General features: G+C 46.3%; 1 protein-coding gene across 1 annotated transcript in view; it reads left to right on the forward strand.

The window, feature by feature from the left end:
• Positions 1 to 709: 709 nt before the first annotated feature.
• sash1a (SAM and SH3 domain containing 1a) overlaps positions 710 to 17,106 on the forward strand; it is a gene marked incomplete at its 5' end in the record, with an annotated part of 176,352 nt that continues 159,955 nt past the window's right edge. The window contains one exon of the mRNA XM_079996981.1: positions 710 to 1,213. Coding sequence (XP_079853107.1) covers positions 710 to 1,213 — 504 coding nt within the window. The remainder of the gene's footprint in view (positions 1,214 to 17,106) is intronic.

Here is a 17,106-nt window from a genome sequence, read left to right on the forward strand (position 1 = left end):
TGTACCCGGAGACTCCGACGAGCTCTGGAAAAAGGATCCATCGCTGTTTTTTTTTTTTTTGTTTTTTTTTTCCTCTCGAACCCGTGCGCTTGGATTTGGGGGCGTGGTGGCGCTTGGAGATGTGCGCCGGCTTGAGCGACGCCAAGACGGAGCAGTGCGACGGACGGCGGCCGAGTTACCCCCCAGATTTTTATGTCCGTCTGGAAATCAGTAGGGCGTTTTTTCTTTTCTTATTCAGCACCTTGTAATCTAACCCACAGCCGCTTCGTGGAGCGCGGACAGCGTGGGGAGAAGCGTTGACGAGGCGCAGCGTAACCACCGCGCGTAAATGGAGAATCCAGCTGATTCACAGCAAGGATCCGGTTAAGTTGCTGTTTACGGGGCTACTGTAGTGGATCAACCCGATTGTTGTTCTGGTTATTGTCACTGATCTAAACTGGCAAGATCTTCATTTGACAGCTAATACTGTCATGTGTGTTTGGATCGATCAGCTTCCGATTGACTAACATCTGGGACGGCGGACCAGCTTTTCATTTTGGATGATCCAAAATGAATTCAGTTTATCTTCCAGGACTGTGCCAGGACATCCAGCCAAGTGCTTAAAGTGCCAACCAACCCGATGACACGCGTGTAATCCCATTTTAAGGGCGCATGGGAAAGTGATCCGTATTGCACCGTGCGTAAAACCATCCCAAGTGGACCCCAGAAAATGAGCAGTAACGGACCCGTCATCGTGTACGAGTGGCTGAAGACCCTCCAGCTGGCCCAGTACGTGGAGTCCTTTGTGGATAACGGTTACGATGATCTGGAAGTCTGCAAGCAAATAGGAGACCCGGACCTGGACGCCATCGGGGTCTACATCCCGCACCACAGACAGAGGATCCACGACGCGGTGAAGCGGCTAAAGGATGAGGACAGAGACACGGCCAGCGGGCTGTACTTCACCCTGGAGCCCATGCCCTCCGCCTCGGAGATGTACACCAGTCACATGGTGGACCAGTACGAGTCCAAACTCCGAGGCTCCAAGTCCTGGACCGAACCCACCCTTGACAGGCTGGTGCGCAACGGTGGATACCTGGGCGCCCAGAGGAACCTGACCCTTGGCCACCGCAGAGAGCTGGTGATCTACCCCAAGCTGAAGCTGAAAATCATGATCAGGGATAAACTCATCAGAGATGGCATCAACCTCGCCAGGCCACCCTACACTAATAAGGTGAGATATTGAAGGGGCCCTATGATGGGCCTCTGACTTGACCATAACAGTAGGTCACATGGCACAAAGGGTGCCTTCAGGTGGGGTCATGGTCATCATTGTGGGTAAAGTCAACCTGCACTTTAGTTACAGTTCATCTTCTCGGACATATCGCACTGATCACCTTTAAGTGAAGGTTAAAAACCGAACCCTACTGTTTATATTGTTTGTCAGGCCTGTGGAGATTCCCATTACCATCATGTGAGTTTGTGTGTGTTTGTGTAAGAGTGATCGGGTGCTGTCATGGTAAGCGATTGCACTCAAGCTGCTGTGGATCAATAAGCAGTAGAACAGGGAGGAGATGCTGAGGAAGGCCCCTCGCTCTGTTTCCTGTAGGGAGGGGGGGGGGGGGGGGGGGATTTACGTGAAGACTATTAATCTACACTGACCTCACCTGTCCAGGGCCCTTGCCTCGCCATTCGGCATTCAGCGTGGGTGGAAGGACCAAACCCGTGAGCAAAGGATTGCTGTGATGAATGGGCTATCGATTGCAAGGGCTGTAAATGAGGAGCGCCCAGATGGGTTGGCTGTTGTGGCCATGGACGGATCCAAACTGAGAGTGCCTCTTGTCTTCGCAGGCCTGATAGCGACCTTTCTGTCAGTGTATGTGTATCATATGCCCTGCCAACTGAGAGAGGTTTCACCAACTCACTGGTCTGTGTGTGTGTGTGTGTGTGTGCGTGTGTGTGTGTGTGTGTGTGTGTGTGCGTGCGTGTGTGCGTGCGTGCGCGCATAACAGCCTTTCTGCCTTGTATTATTTGTATTTATTCAGTTTTGGCACTTTCTTGAACCAGTATTCCATGAAGTGATCAAGAACTATCACTGACTCACAATTACAACTGCCCAGATTGAAGCCAGCCACGTCATATGATCCCAAACGTTGAACCGACACAATCCAAGGACCCCCAAGTTAAGGATTCATTTTTAAGTCGATACAGTTGTCGGTCTTTGAATTTACGCCACTTCCGCTGTTTCCCTCGTATTGGAACCCTGCAGAGATTTAGGATTTGCAAGGGATTATCTGCTAACTCGGGGCTGTGGTAAAGTGTTGATTCCAGAGAGTTAAACCGTTTCTCCCTTTGAAGGCTGCATTTATTTGGAGCCAAAGTATTTGGCGACTTCGGATGTGGAACGAGCAGGTCAAGGTCTGTGTGTGTGTGTGTGTGCGTGTGTGCGTGCGTGTCTGTTCGTCCATCCATCCGTCCGTCCCCACAAGCCCTGTAGTTTTGATTTGGCTCCAGCCCAGTTCTTTTCTCCCCAGGAGGAGTGAGCCCAGTGTGAGAGCTCAGTGATGGAACAGTGACCAGGCGACCTCCGATTGGTCAGTAGAAAGCTTGGCTCTGGCTCCTCTGGAGACTAGATATCACCCCTCACGGCCCGGAAGGCATCGAGGGCAGAACCCGAGCGATGACACTGAGTTGCAGTGTCTATCTGCGAAGGGATGCCCATCATAAACTGTGGCACTGAGCTTTGTGCTTTCAATTGAGAAATGCTTACCATCAAACATTGTGTCCCGTTCTGCAGCCACGGAGGGGTCACCATTGATTGTGCTTGAGCCGCAAACACTTGCATCACATTAGAGTTCTCGCTGAATGCCCCCTTCCTTCTGAGATGAGCGATTATCCAACACTTTGCTACAATGGCTCGGCTGGGTGTAATAAATACCCCCAGACCCTCCCAGTGCTTCATGGCACAGAGACCCCTTGTCTAAGAGAGGGTATTATTTCTCCTGATATAAACAAACACTTGTGCTGTGGGTTATGGCATTTCAGGAGCTCTCTTTGGGGAACAATAACCGGCGCTGGGAAAGCGGTGCTTGATTTTTCATTGCTGTTTACAATTCTGCCAGGAGAAATACTATCATGTGGCTGACGCAAAGCTTGTTGATAAAAAAGGGAAAGTCTGAATCGCGAAGACCTGCTCCTTTCTTTCTAGTATTTCTTAAACAGTCCTAAAAGAGAAAACTTTTAATTGCATGGGGGAAATAAAAATGTTGGCCTTAAAATGCTTAGGGCGGCTTAGGTCTATTCACTGACTTGAGGTCATACTTAAAAATCATTTTTAGGTTTGTCCAATATATTAAGTGATGCTACTTGTGTTGTTATTGTTCTATTTGTATTTGGATATAAGCACAATATCTGCCACAGAAACACAAGGAAGGAAACTGCAGGGATTCTACGTAGAGATTTGATCAGTGTTAATGTGGCAATTTGCAAATTCTGCCTTTACTACCACTTGCTACCTTTGCACATGATCTAAATTCACGTCCTCAATTTGAGCTCGGAGGTCCATGATGGGTGTTGGAAACAGCTGCAGCGCTCAGTCATAATAGCGCCTCATTGTTAGTGCTGTGTGTCAGGAGGAAGTTGGGGGCTGGACGCGGGGAGCTTCGCTATTGTCTGCGCGCATGCTGATAGAGCTGCATGTCCTTTCGCTGGTGCTCTGTTGTCCAGTCCCAATTTCCGTCCATTGAAAACGGACCCGGGAGGCAAGTGTCCAGCACTGTGCCGATAGGTTGCCGATGAAACCCAAGTGTCATGCACAGAGGGAGAGTGGGGTTTGCAAATAGTCGTAGTCGGACGGTGGCATGGGGTGAATATTTGAGTGACAGAGAAGCAGGTGAGGATGTTCAAGGCCGTCGTCTGACAATCAGCGGGGACTGGAGTGGGGTCGGCGTGAAGCTCGGCAGATGTAAAGAGCTGTAATATTTTCTATAAAGGGGGGGGTCACGGCACAGGAAGAAAGGCGATATTTTAATTGAATCCGATATTGACTTCCTTTTAATAGTGAAAAAGAGAAGTTCATCACCTTAAATGCCGTACATTCACCCCACTTCCCTTTCCGGCGGTCCTAATCATGATTAATATGCCGGCGCTCTCATCTCGCAGGAAATTAGCTTTTTTTGTGTGTTGAACATATTCTCTTGTTGGCCCCACGGCGAATAACCCAAGATGAACAACCTGAGGAAAAAAAAAAGGAGTCGGTCTGGCTGCCGAGGCCCCTCGGGCTAGACTGGACAACTGCCAAGTCCTGTTGTGAACAATTCATTTATTTTTTTCTGGAGAATAGTCTCAATAAGGATTGTTTCTAATGGAACCAGCTATAATTTACAAACTGAAATAACTCAGATGTGTTTTTCTATTCAAATCACCCTATGCATTATAAGGTATAGTATATATTCTATACTTATAACGTATAGCACGGCAATACTTCCTACGCCTTTGTCTTTGAAGTTAATACATTCTTGCTTTCCAGGTAAAAAATAAGACTTTCTGGAGAATAACAGTGAACCAGCTGTTTTCATGGATGCTATTATAAAATTCTACTACATATTTTTATGCGTTATGTGCCTATTTTTTTTCTAACATTTAAAATAGATAGTCCTCTCATTAAATTCATGTAATGACCATTATCAAGTAAGGTAGTGCCCCCCACCCACCCAGCCAATCCACCCAAAGCTTTCACAAGCTTTAGACTAAGTATATACTGCACTTCCACCAGTGTTCTCCTTTTCCATCGCCCATGCTATTGACTTGGCATTTTGCCATCAGGAGGGAGAGTTTTTCATGGTTCCTGCTGAAAGCTCTGTTTGCCTAGCTGTTATTAAAGCCTCCTTAAAGACATAATCAAGAGCCCGTAAAGGGAAGTCATAAAGAATTCAAGGAGCGGGTATTGTCCCGGGTTATTGTTATTGTCCTGCAAGGGCGGAGAAAGTCTATTAGGAAGTGAAGCTGTATTTTACATCCACGATTTAAAGGGCAGGCTTGTTGGGAGTGCTAAATAGAAGTGGAAAATATGCTTATCGGTTGAATGGACGTACAAATTCTGACCTGTGTTTTGGTTCTTAGAAAACACAAAGTTTTTTCTTCCAGTGTTCTACCTAGAGAGCAGCCCCTTCTTTGACCGATCAGACTGAAATCATTAAGTTCGGCCACGACGGTGATCTGAGCCAACAGGAGGGAGTGGACCACACACACACCCCTCTGGGTTCGCGTCGTGTCAAATTGTACATTTTGGATAACCCTCTGGCGCCTGAATTCACGTTTGAGCGCGTTGAGCACTTCCCCAGCTGTGTTTAAAACATTCCTGAAAAGGGGGAAAAAAAACCATCACCTGAGAGATATGTTCTCCTCATTCCAAAAACAGTATCTTGAAAAGGAAGCGAGTTTGAAGATTTTCCCACACGGTGCTCACCATCTTAACAAATTATCGCCGCAAAGTGATACCTCTTTGCGGGAATGGGTTTTGAGGTTGTGTGGGTACGTCCACTCAGCTCAGACAGACTGACGGACGTGACTGCGCTTCTCCAGGGAGAGTGCGCAAATGGGGGAAAGAAGCATTCATGCCGTGTTTGCAGCTGGCCTTCCCATTTCAGATGGAAGGGGGCAATAAGCTCTCACGCCTACCCTGCTCTCTCACATGATCTGCCAGCTTTCTAAGCTGCTTTCGCTCCAAGGACACGTGAACCCCTGTGAGTAGAAGTTGACATTTCACACAGCGGCGCAGAGTTAGTGAAACTTCACACAGCGCTCTCACAATCACTATCATGAGAAGATGAGTGACCGAAACCACTGAATACCGAAATTGAAACACCAATATTTCCAACCATCACTTATAGCTTTGCTCATCCTGCATTTTGTCTCTTTATTTTGGAAAAATAACTTGTATATAAAAGGTTGATTTTTAATTTTTTTTTTTTTTAAAGGGCACCTCCTAGTTCCTCCTCATTCTCATCAGCTACTCATGTACATACAGCCAATCAGGACAAACCATCCCATTAGGAGGCCGCCTCTGATGATTGACAGCCATTATGGCTAAAACTATAGTCAACATAAGTCATAGGTCATCTGTCATTTACAAATTGTTAAAGATTGTCGCTGAATGTGAAGGATGATTTATGACTTTGGTCCGTCTTTAACATTTACACGTTGAATTCCTGTTGAAAGGCTGAATACATCCTTCTTGGCAGTATTGACATTGCTCCTTGTGGCCTTGGAGATATGAACTGAATTTAAACAACACATGAGAGCTATATGTGTAGCTCTTTCTCCACGGAGCCACGGCCACTGCTTTAAATAAAGCAGGCTATTGCCGTGACCGGGCCTATTTCATTTTCCACGCATGAGATGGAACAGGTCCCAATGACACACATCCATGTCGGATACAAATTAAGTGCTATTCCTGTCCAAGGATTCACCAGCTCGCATAGACAGCCGGTCCATGTGACTTCATGCTGGGGATACGATTAGTGTTGATACCTGGTCATCAATATCAAATATGCAGCCCCCTCTAAAATGGACAATGAGCCCTTGAATGGGCACTCATTACTTATTTGTTAGTAAAAGGTGAATAGGTCACACAGCTGCAAATGGGGATTTTTCACTTCAAGAGAAGCGCAGACATTCTATCTCCATACTGAGTGATACATTTGGAAATAAAGACAGTGTCTTAGCCTGGCCTCTGTGCCGCTGTTGTTTTTTTTAATGAGAGCATTTGCATCCTCGGTCGTCTTCTATGCTTCACTGCACCGAGTCGTACACTGTGAAGGCAGCGGCGAGTGCAGAATAGATTTTCATACACCGTTGCAAGCCTATCACCATCTCTCACCGCCATTGTCAAGTTCAATAGGCATCCATAGCTTCATCCAGTGACCGTGTTTAGTAAGCTGAAGATTCCCCAACGCTACTGAAGCAGAAGCGACCGGGACAGCAACGTACAGTGAGGCGACACCTCCCTTGTCCTGGAAGAGGAGGTAAATGAAGCGATGCCCCCACATGATGGAGGGTGAAGAGAGCAGGTCCAAGCATCTGCCTGTGTCACCGTCCAGACGGCGAGCACAAGATCGAAATATTGTCTCATGGAAATACACACACACACACAAACACACACACATACTCACACACACACACAGTTCTTTGTCGTGGAGAATCTGGAGATGTACTATGGGCTGTCTACTAATCACTCTGACCCATCTCCTTGAAAAGGGTCAGACACTAAAAGGTCCCTGGCAATAGTAACCATGGAGACAAATAGTTGGGTATTTTAATATTGGATGCTATGCTGGTTTTACAGTCTGCAATTGACTAGCTTTTTGCTGGGGAGGTAGATGTTGTTGCATAATGCTAGAATTCTTTGAGAGGTTTATTTTCTCCATAGACGTCACATCTCTCTGCAGCTCCCTGGTTAAACACCAGTCACGTAAGGTGTTATTTATGAAAATTATAATGCTGCGTGAAGGTTAAGCTGTATTTTTAAGCTGTACTTTTATAGGCCTGTGTGTGTGCGTGCGTGCGTGCGTGCGTGCGTGCGAATAGAGTACATGTGTGCACAAATGACACGGACAGAAATAGATGTCTGCGTTCACGGGAGCGACTCTCCTCCCAACGTGACGAGGCAACATTCTTGTTCCCGTTTTACGAGCCCCCCTCCGCTCTCTGACACGACAGGCTCTCTGCGTTAAACGGATGAAATAATCCCCTCTTCGTATGAAGACGCCGTTAAAAATGAGCAACGAGGTCGTTCCTAGCGGAGCGCTGGGCTGAGCTGAACTCCATTAATCACAGCTAGTGGGTCGCAGACTTGTAGTGAGGGGAAGTGTACTCAGAGGGGGCTGTCGCTTGGCAGAGGATTTCCCACTTCGCCAGGGAAACCCCAACGCAACCAACGGGACCGGAAGCAAATTCTGCTCCAGGTCGCTGCCGTCCGGCTCCTGCCATGACCCGTTCGGCGCACCGTGCAGTCCCTCTAGAGTCTTGCTCGGGGTTTGAGGGACGTAACGTTGGATGCAGGAAGACGTCGTGCGCGTGTTTCAGGAAAAGATAGACAATTAGAGTGCGTATAATTACCTTGTCTGAAGCTGCTGCCTGCACTGTGTATGGAACTCAGCAGAAGAAACCACCCGTGACCCACACACACACACCTGCCCCCCAAGCACTAATCGCTCCATTTCCAAAGCCATCAGGGCAGGGCTGCGCTGAGAGCTTTGATCATGGAGCCCACAGGACCGTCGATGTGTCCCTACCTGAGAGCTTTTGTAGTGGCTGTGCCTGGCAGGGGAACATGCCGTAATAAAGCCCGCCGAGTGGCTGTCTGCCCCCCCCCGCGGCCTTGCATACCTCCATCTGAACCCTAATTACCTGGCAGTTAGCACATTCCTCAAATGCACCCGCACAAACACAAACACGCCAGGTACAAATATACACACTGCGAGCGCATCGCACACGGTGCTTTGAAAATACACAGCTGGCCATTCGTACATCTGCTTTTCTCTCATGTGGTTTGCCACTTCTAATACGCTCAGTGTTTACAAAACATTAATAGGTGCTGCTGCATTCGAACGCCAACCGTTGGTCTGTGTGTGTGTGTGTGTGTGTGTGTGTGTGTGTGTGTGCGTGCGTAATTTATGCTCAACTGTACAACTGACACATAAAGGACAGGCCGACAACAGACATTGGAGATTATTCTCATAATCTCTAGGCCTCCTCCGCTATGTACACATGCAGTGTAACAGTTAAGCCCCCGGGACAAATACTAATAGAGGCAAATCCTGAAATCCTGCTATGACAGGTCAGGCATTAAAAAAAAAAAACCAAAAAAACAAAACAAAATGCATTTCAAAAGTGTGCTTCACTACAGGCCCCTTTGATAGTCGCTGTCATGTTATTAATTTGATCTGAAATATGGAATCATATTGGCGGTTAGGGGTTTCTTTGAGTTACTTACTTTTGCTAATTAAAATGAATGACACCAACCGAGATTAGGAAGCTTTTTAGCAAATTATAGCAACAGAAAACTACAAAACTTTTTATTTTTGTTTATAAACAACAAAAACAAGTTTGATATGTATAGGTATTTGATCCAGTGTTGTGACGACCCGGAGCTTTGTTGTTCTGTCCAGATTGGCAGCAGCCCCCTAGTCAAGCCCATCATTAGTGGATCAGTCTGGACATGCTCCATATGAGGGGGTAGAGTTCACCGCTTCACTAATTGCTCCTTTTTGACCCCCGCAGATATCGGGGTCAATTGCACTATTCATTAAGTGTTAATCACGTGATGCGTTGCTACATGTTGAGCCATTCATGGGAACTTGGCTGCAATTACTGTAGATTGTGACTGTACATTTATTCTCATGCCCAAATTTCTTGTGGGCCGAAACTATTGGACCAAATGATAACTGAGAAAGGGCCAGAAAAGTGTCTTATACTTTATTGTGCTGTCCTCAAGTTCAAGGTTTCCCAACCTTCTTTCCTCAGAATCCCCTTAAAGTCCCTGTAAAGTTAATTCCGAGATGCTGTACTGAATTGTGGAGTTAGACTGTGAAACTGTTTCTCACCATTTTTGTGGTGCGGATTTTTTGGGCGGCCTAAGTCATGACTGGATGACGTAGAGCGGTCATACTTGACATTGCTCCTCCACTAACACTACAGTGTAGAAGAGTAGAGCACATCAGCATCAGTGGTTGTCTCGCTCATGGAGCCTTTGTCCCGCAAATGCATTTTTCCTGGATGCCAGAATGTACAAAGCAGCTCGGTCTCCAACACTGCGCGTACCGTTTTTTTTCCCATGATTTTGAAACACCAGTTTATTTGCTTGCCGATTTTTTTAATCATTCAAATTTGGCTGGGTGGTTAATAGCACATTTTTCTGTGTTGTGACAAAGGCAGAACACATTTATTGTTGCTTTTCATGGACTTTTAATCAAACCTGATTCAATCTTAGACCCCCTATTTAAAAGATGCAATCCATCGGTGGTCGTTTTTGGCTGAATTGGTTCCATTTGCATGGTAGTGAGGTTTTTATAGCATACAATACATTATAACATATAGTCATGGATCTTGTCTCTATGTTTGAGATGGAACACTCATAGATTTTTGAACCATATTGTACTATTAGGAAACGTATTCCTCAAATTGTCCAAGGCCTCACAAACCCGCTGCCATCTTTACCGGCCCCTTGTTGGGGTCTGGCCCCTCAGGTTAGGGATCACTGCTGTAGATGAAGATATGCTTTTTGCCCAATCAACCAAAAAAAACTTTTACTTCACATCAATCAAATTGCACTTCTTGTTCGTCTTGTTCGCGTGTCACCCATGAGGGATTCCCAAAACGTCCCATGCAGCTCACTCTCAGTATCAGAGGTTGTCCGCGGTTAATAATTGAGATGTTCATTCTGGGATCTTGTTCTTGAGCGTCATCTGACGAGGGCGAACAGCAAACCACACATTTCAATGTCAGCAGATCTTCATGGCACCGCCGTGCCAAACCAGACCCATGTTTGTTTTAATGGCTATTGGGATTTCTCCCCAGAGGAAGGACTTTTCTCAGCCCAATGTGGAAATGCAGGGTCTGTTCTCTCGTTCCCGTGCACTTTTTTTGTTTTCTCAAAATGCAAGCGTGGGTCTTCTGGGTTTGGGAGCCATAGCCTCTGCATGTCTCAGATGTCTCCGGCCTCAGTTTCTGAGTTGACCTTGGCTCAGGGTGACGGTGTGAAGGAGGATATCAGAAGGGCGGGTATGACTTTCACTGATAACCATTCCTTATGTTACCGCAAAAGTGACAGATTTGAAATTGTTTTGCCTCACCTAAAGATAACAGCATGAACATATTCAGTTCAAGGGGTTTCCTGAGGAAGGCATGATGCCTCTTATTTTAAGTTGAAATTTGGTGCTGATTTTGAATACACCAAATAAATATGTGAGCCAAAATTCAGTCCCACTCTCACACATACCTTCCGCTTGAAATAGCATTTGGATGCTCTTGGGCAACATTTCGCAGACAAGTGACAACAGACTGATAATCGGCCCCTAGCGTGTGATGGCTACAGCCATTGGTGACAGGGGAAGTATTGTTAATCCGGTAAATCACCTCTGTACACTGTGCTTGGACAGTTTAGTGCTGATGTCATCCACCTCTGACACACACAGCAGCTGAACAATGAACTAATGGACTGAAAGAGCGTCCACGCCCGGGCTCGGGTCCAGAGATCATGCGTCAGGAATCCTCTCTCTATCACCAAACATCCATGGCCCAAATTCAACTAATTTTAATTTAGAGGGACTACAGATTGAAACATGGCCAAACAGGACTGCCAGGATGCCATAAAGTCACACCGATAGACAGAAAATAACAGTATAGAGAGCCAACCACACAGAAAGGCAGATTAGAGAAGGACAAATGGACGAGTGGAATCTGTCCACAGACAGTTGAGATGGAGCAAGACATGAGGACAGTAAGACATCAGTTGAGATTAAATAAGACGATAAGGTACGTTTCCTCCTTGGGTACAGAAAGGTTGTAAACGGTACCCATCACTACATTACTACTATCACAGGGTATTGTGTGTGTTCGTTCTTGAAATAAGCTGTCATTTCATAATTGGATCTACTTTGAAATTTACCACACACAAATACGAGGTCAGCATTACAGTAAATTGTGATATATAATCTGTTCCATACTCATTTCTGTGTGAGTCAGTGACAATTGCTATAATTCTCCATTTAAAAAAATATGATTCATTCAATTATAAGGCCGAGCATAACGTGAAGATTAAGATGATTAATTTATGTACAACGCAAAGTGTTGCTGTCCAGTCCTTTTTAATTGACATTCTGCCATTTGGTGGACACACATATATATTTATAGCTCCTCAAATCACCATAAGGGCAAATTATTTTTTGCCAGTTGTGGTCTGAGCAAGAACAGGACCCCTAAGTATAGGGCATAACTCTCTGAGCAGCTGGGCCGCATGCATTATCCATACAGCAGTTAACATGACCAATAAGGAAATGTATGCCATCCATGCATTGGAAAGCTTGGCAGTGAGCCCCTCTCAGGATGACCGTATTGTGATCCAGGTCTTTGTTATGGTCACTTAGCCTCGGCCGTGTCCGGGAAGAGAAATTACCCAGAGAACGCGCTGTCATCCCAGAACAATGGACCTTGAGCACAAGCTTCTCCTCCTAACGGCCAGTGCGGCTCCGCTCCCGGTCCTCTCCATTTATGGAACAGTTGCATGCCATAGGGCCACCCCCCCGAAACCTCCCCTATCCCAGGCCACCCCCGTCCCGAGTTCTCCAAGCCAACCCATTTTTCAGTCACACGTGGTCAAAGCCGGCCCCAAAGCTGCCGCCGATGGCTTGAATTACCAGCTGGGAGACTTCTGTGACAGGAAGGCCATGTGAAAAGTAGCAGAGACAGCAGATTGCATTAGTTTGCTAATATTTTCCAACCTCTGACAGCGAGTTTGGGAAGTTCAGTGCAATCCAACAGTGGAAGTAAACGGTGGCAATTATGTACGGGAGACGGTCGTCATTGTGATGCAGGAATCCCACAGCCAGAGCTTATGGCTTTTGTTATGCAAAGTGGCCATTCATATTTTACATTCTGCTTGAAACGGGACAGTTTAAGCTCGTGTGGATGTGATATTGAGGAGGAGAATGGAGGACACGTCTGTGAGAATGTTGACTCTCTTTCTTCGGTCATCTATTTTCATTCAGCTTTGATTGGGAAAGATGCTCGGACACACACAAACGACTGCAAAAGCATTCATACACGCACACACACACACACACACACACACACCATCCCTTCTACTCTCTTCTAATCATCCGCCATACTTTGTTTTGCATCACAGAGAAGAGAAGTCTAGTTCCGCCTCTCTCAGACAAATCTAGGGCAGATGTACCATCTCATTCCTTAAACATGTTTATTTGGATAGAAATCAAAGCCCAACACCATTCCTGTGATTGTTATGCTGCAAAATCATAATAAGAGTGCATGCATTTGCAGCTCAAGTGTTCTTATTGCTGATTAGCGCAAGGCTGCTCCTGTAATCTTCATCAGGGTATTGATAATGAACCCTCTTCACTTGGGAAGAGGCTTTTTGTTGTTGCCGTGCACTGGCGTTCTCTCCTCAGAGGCTGAGACTCAACAGTGACTGTCATGTTTACTCCAATCACACAAGACCTAATGCTTACACAAGTTGAAGGAACCCACTCAATGAAGACCTTCCCACACCACCTCACTGACACGCACGCGCGCACCCTCGAGCAATGCTGACATAGATAAGGACTGTTTTGATAACAATGTTTATTTGGGCTAAATCTGAAAAAGATGGATAGTCTGATCTAATCAACATTTACGTGTGTATTTTATTCCAAATTTTGTTTCTGTGGTCGTTGTTATGGAGGTATTATGAAGGTAGAAAGGGAAGGGCAGAGCGCACATTGTTATTTTAATGCTTCTTCACGGCTGTCACACCTCCTCCGTATCGCTGCAGCTCTCAGCGGTCTGGATCCGGCCGGCATCGCTGCGAACGCTGGTTGAGAATCCAGGCGGCTCACTGCCATTTAACGGTCTGTTCTGCCCCTTGAGGCCTTTTGAAATCATCTTGAAGCCGCCCACTCCGAATGTGTCAGGCTTCAGGGTTTGTCAGAGCGTCCGGTCGAAATCGTCCAGAAACATGTGCACTCTCACTGCAGGAGTTCAGCTGTACGCTATTCTACAAAACCCCCAGCTCTTCTGCGGTTTTCAGTGGTTCAGTTCTGGTGCAGTTTACATTTCCGTGTTTTCAAAGTCAGACTTCCAAGTAGGAGGCCGTGTGGACTCCCTTCAGGCCCACTTCCCATTGAGTCAGCACCACCCTCCCACCCCCCAAGATGGAAACTCAGCCCCGGGATGTGAAACACATGCAGAAGTGTGACAATGCTTTTCACAGAGGCCCGTAGCAGATGTGCTGTGCGTTCGGGTTTGTGAGAGGGTGGGGGGTGGGGGTTGGGGCGGGGGTTAACCCGTAAAAAAAAGACAGCTGTCACATCTATGTGGCAGACATGGTGTTGGCACAAACAGTGACACTTCAGCTTTGGTGAAAATTCCACATTTAGTTAGAATAACATGAGAAAGACAGAGAATTCAGTACCCTCTTTAATCTTGTGTGTTCATCTTGTTCCTTATGGTCACGTATGGGCTATTTATTCCACAACCCATGCTTTGGAGTAGGGCTGGACGATAAAATCAGATATCATGATATTTACATTAACATTTAGTCATTTAGCAGACACTTTTATCCAAAGTGACTTATAAGGGAGAACAACATTCAAGCTACATCTTAACAGAAACATTAGTGTAACAATAAATAAATACCGCTAAGTAGTGCTAAGTAATTGTAAGTTAGGAGAGGAGGTGCTCTCTGAAGAGCTGGGTCTTCAAGTGCTTCTTAAACACAGAGAGGGAGGCCCCTGCTCTGGTGGTTTTCGGCAGCTCGTTCCACCAACGTGGAACTACAAATGAGAATAGCCTGGATTGCCGTGGTTGTGCAGCCGGCAGAGCCAGGCGACGCTCATTTGACGAACGCAACATCCGGGGGGTAACCTGTGCTCTTACAAGAGCATTTAAGTAGGTGGGAGCATTCCCAGCAATCACTCTGTAGGCAAGCATCAGAGACTTGAACTTGATGCGAGCGGCTACAGGTAACCAGTGGAGCTCGATGAGCAGCGGAGTAACGTGTGCCCTCTTTGGCTGGTTGAACACCAGTCGCACCACCCCATTCTGTATTAATTGCAGTGGCTTCACCACACAACTCGGCAAGCCTGTTAAGAGAGCGTTGCAGTACTTGAGGCGGGAAATCACCAAGGTTTGTACCAGCAGTTGAGTGGCATATTGAGTCAGGTACGGCCTGACTTTTCGGATGTTGAATAGTGCGAAGCGGCACGACCGAGAGGCGGCGGCAACATGGTCCGAGAATGTCAGTTGGTCGAATGTATATTTGGCCAATACCTCAATATAGATTATTTAACGATATTTTGGGGGTGACTATTGGTGTTTTTATAAGAACTCTCCATGCAATTACTATTTAAGAAACAATCATTAGTTACGTGGATATTATCACCAGGCATCTAGAGGTGTTGGTTAGAACATCTTCAGTTCATCTTCAGTTTAGAAAACTACATTACTTTACTGTGACGCAAACTTTTAACTATATCACAATATTACGATAACCAGACCATATCTCACCTCATATCATATTGTCATTATATTGATATATCACTCAACCCTACTTTACAGGGGGTTCTAAACAATAGCTAATAGGCTAATACAATTGTCGCACGTCATCAATGATGACGTTATCAGGCGCCTTACACTTCAAATATACATAGTGTTGTTACATGGCATCCCACTACACATCCCCCTGCAGTCACTCGTTAGTACCATCAACTGCAAGTGGAGTATAAAATAATGTGCCATGTTCCGAGGTTGTCGAGAACCTTTCAGCGTCTGAGAGATGCCCCATCTTCCCCCAGGGCATTTTCTTACGCAGGTGTGGATGCCGTGTTGAAAAAAGTGCTGCTATTTATGTTGACAGCCTCTCACGTCCCTCAATGGTGGCCCCCTGCCACACTTATAGGCAGCTCATTATGGAATGTCAATTTTGGCATTTCCTCCCTTTTGTCCAAGGGTTGCGGCATGTGTTGTGTGACTTTAAAGGGTTGCCAAGGTGACATGTCGGCACACGGCTGTGTGCTTCTCATGGCGGGACACCCTGTGATCCTGTGGACAAATGGTCCAGGGACGGCTGTCACCGACATGCCTTCTCAAGTAATCATAGTGACAGAGACGAGGGCTTCTGTCGACAGGCAGTGGGAGAGGAGGCCAAAGGCTGATATTGGGTCCTGACAGGCCAGGGACCTTCCTTTCTATACCACGATCCTTACTATGAGATTGTGACATGGAAGTGCAAACTAAGGCCAACCGTAAATAGGTCGGCTCTTGTTGAGTTCTGTAGTGGGCGTGTGGATATGCGGGCTATATTCAGCATGTTCCATAAGAACCAGGCCCCGGGGGGCTTTGTATTACTATAGATGAGGACTAGCGGTCATTCAATCCTGAAGGGCCAGTCTCAGGCATGTCCTTAAGGAATATCCTGACTCAGCCAATTCCTGAATGCCGGAGCGGGAAGCTCCCAGCTGCTAATGCACTTCTAAACGGGTGTCGCAGGATCCCACTACCAAAGGTCATAGGTCGATGGGGATCGTTCATCAGGGCTCCTCAAAGGTGAAGAAAAAAGGCTCCAGGCGAAGTGTGGTGTGCTTGCTGCCACCAGGAGCCTCTCAGCTCTGACCAGCGCCCTGTTATTAATACCCAACTATCTGTGTGAGTCGGTGTGGGGTTTAAAAGGTGTGATTGCAATTTGATGACTTCAGTAAAGCTGTCACAGTTATTTCATAACCACTCCATCACAGTTATTTGCGTTGATCTCAATCATTTCAGGGGATTTGAGGAACCATAATTGTCTACCCGCATTTTGGGGTTAGGCATGCACATTAGGCATGCTACTGATTGCATTTCTTCTTCATGAGGTTCTTCCTTTGATTGTGAGATAAGAGTCAACTAAAAGTTCATGATTGTGAAGCCCATGATATGTTCAATATATCAATTAGCAACGGACTAATGTTGTTATTTCTGTCTTTTTCTCCTTTTTCGGTGTTGGCCACGATTGGAATGGTGTTTCCACTTTAAAGGTAAGAGACACACTGACATATATATATATTTCATACCAGCGCTCCCAGTCGCCTCTGGTCCATTCAAACCAGTGCACCAGGCTGAGATGTTCTCCATACCTTTCCATCTCTGTACGTGGTTCGTGTTTGTTACCGTCCTCCTGACTCCGCCTCTCCGTGAATACACGAACCTCTCGGCATTGAGGTCGACCGGAGCTTCCCAAAGCACTGTGGGTCACGGACGGGGTGGCAGGTCACGCAGGACAGACAAGCCTATTTTTTATTTTATTTTTTTAACGCAACTGATCTCTAGACCCAACGGCACAGATGACTTGTGGATTTTGTCCCTAAATGTCAAATT

This window comes from Zeus faber (genome assembly GCF_960531495.2).
Source record: "Zeus faber genome assembly, chromosome: 2".
NCBI lineage: Eukaryota > Metazoa > Chordata > Actinopteri > Zeiformes > Zeidae > Zeus > Zeus faber.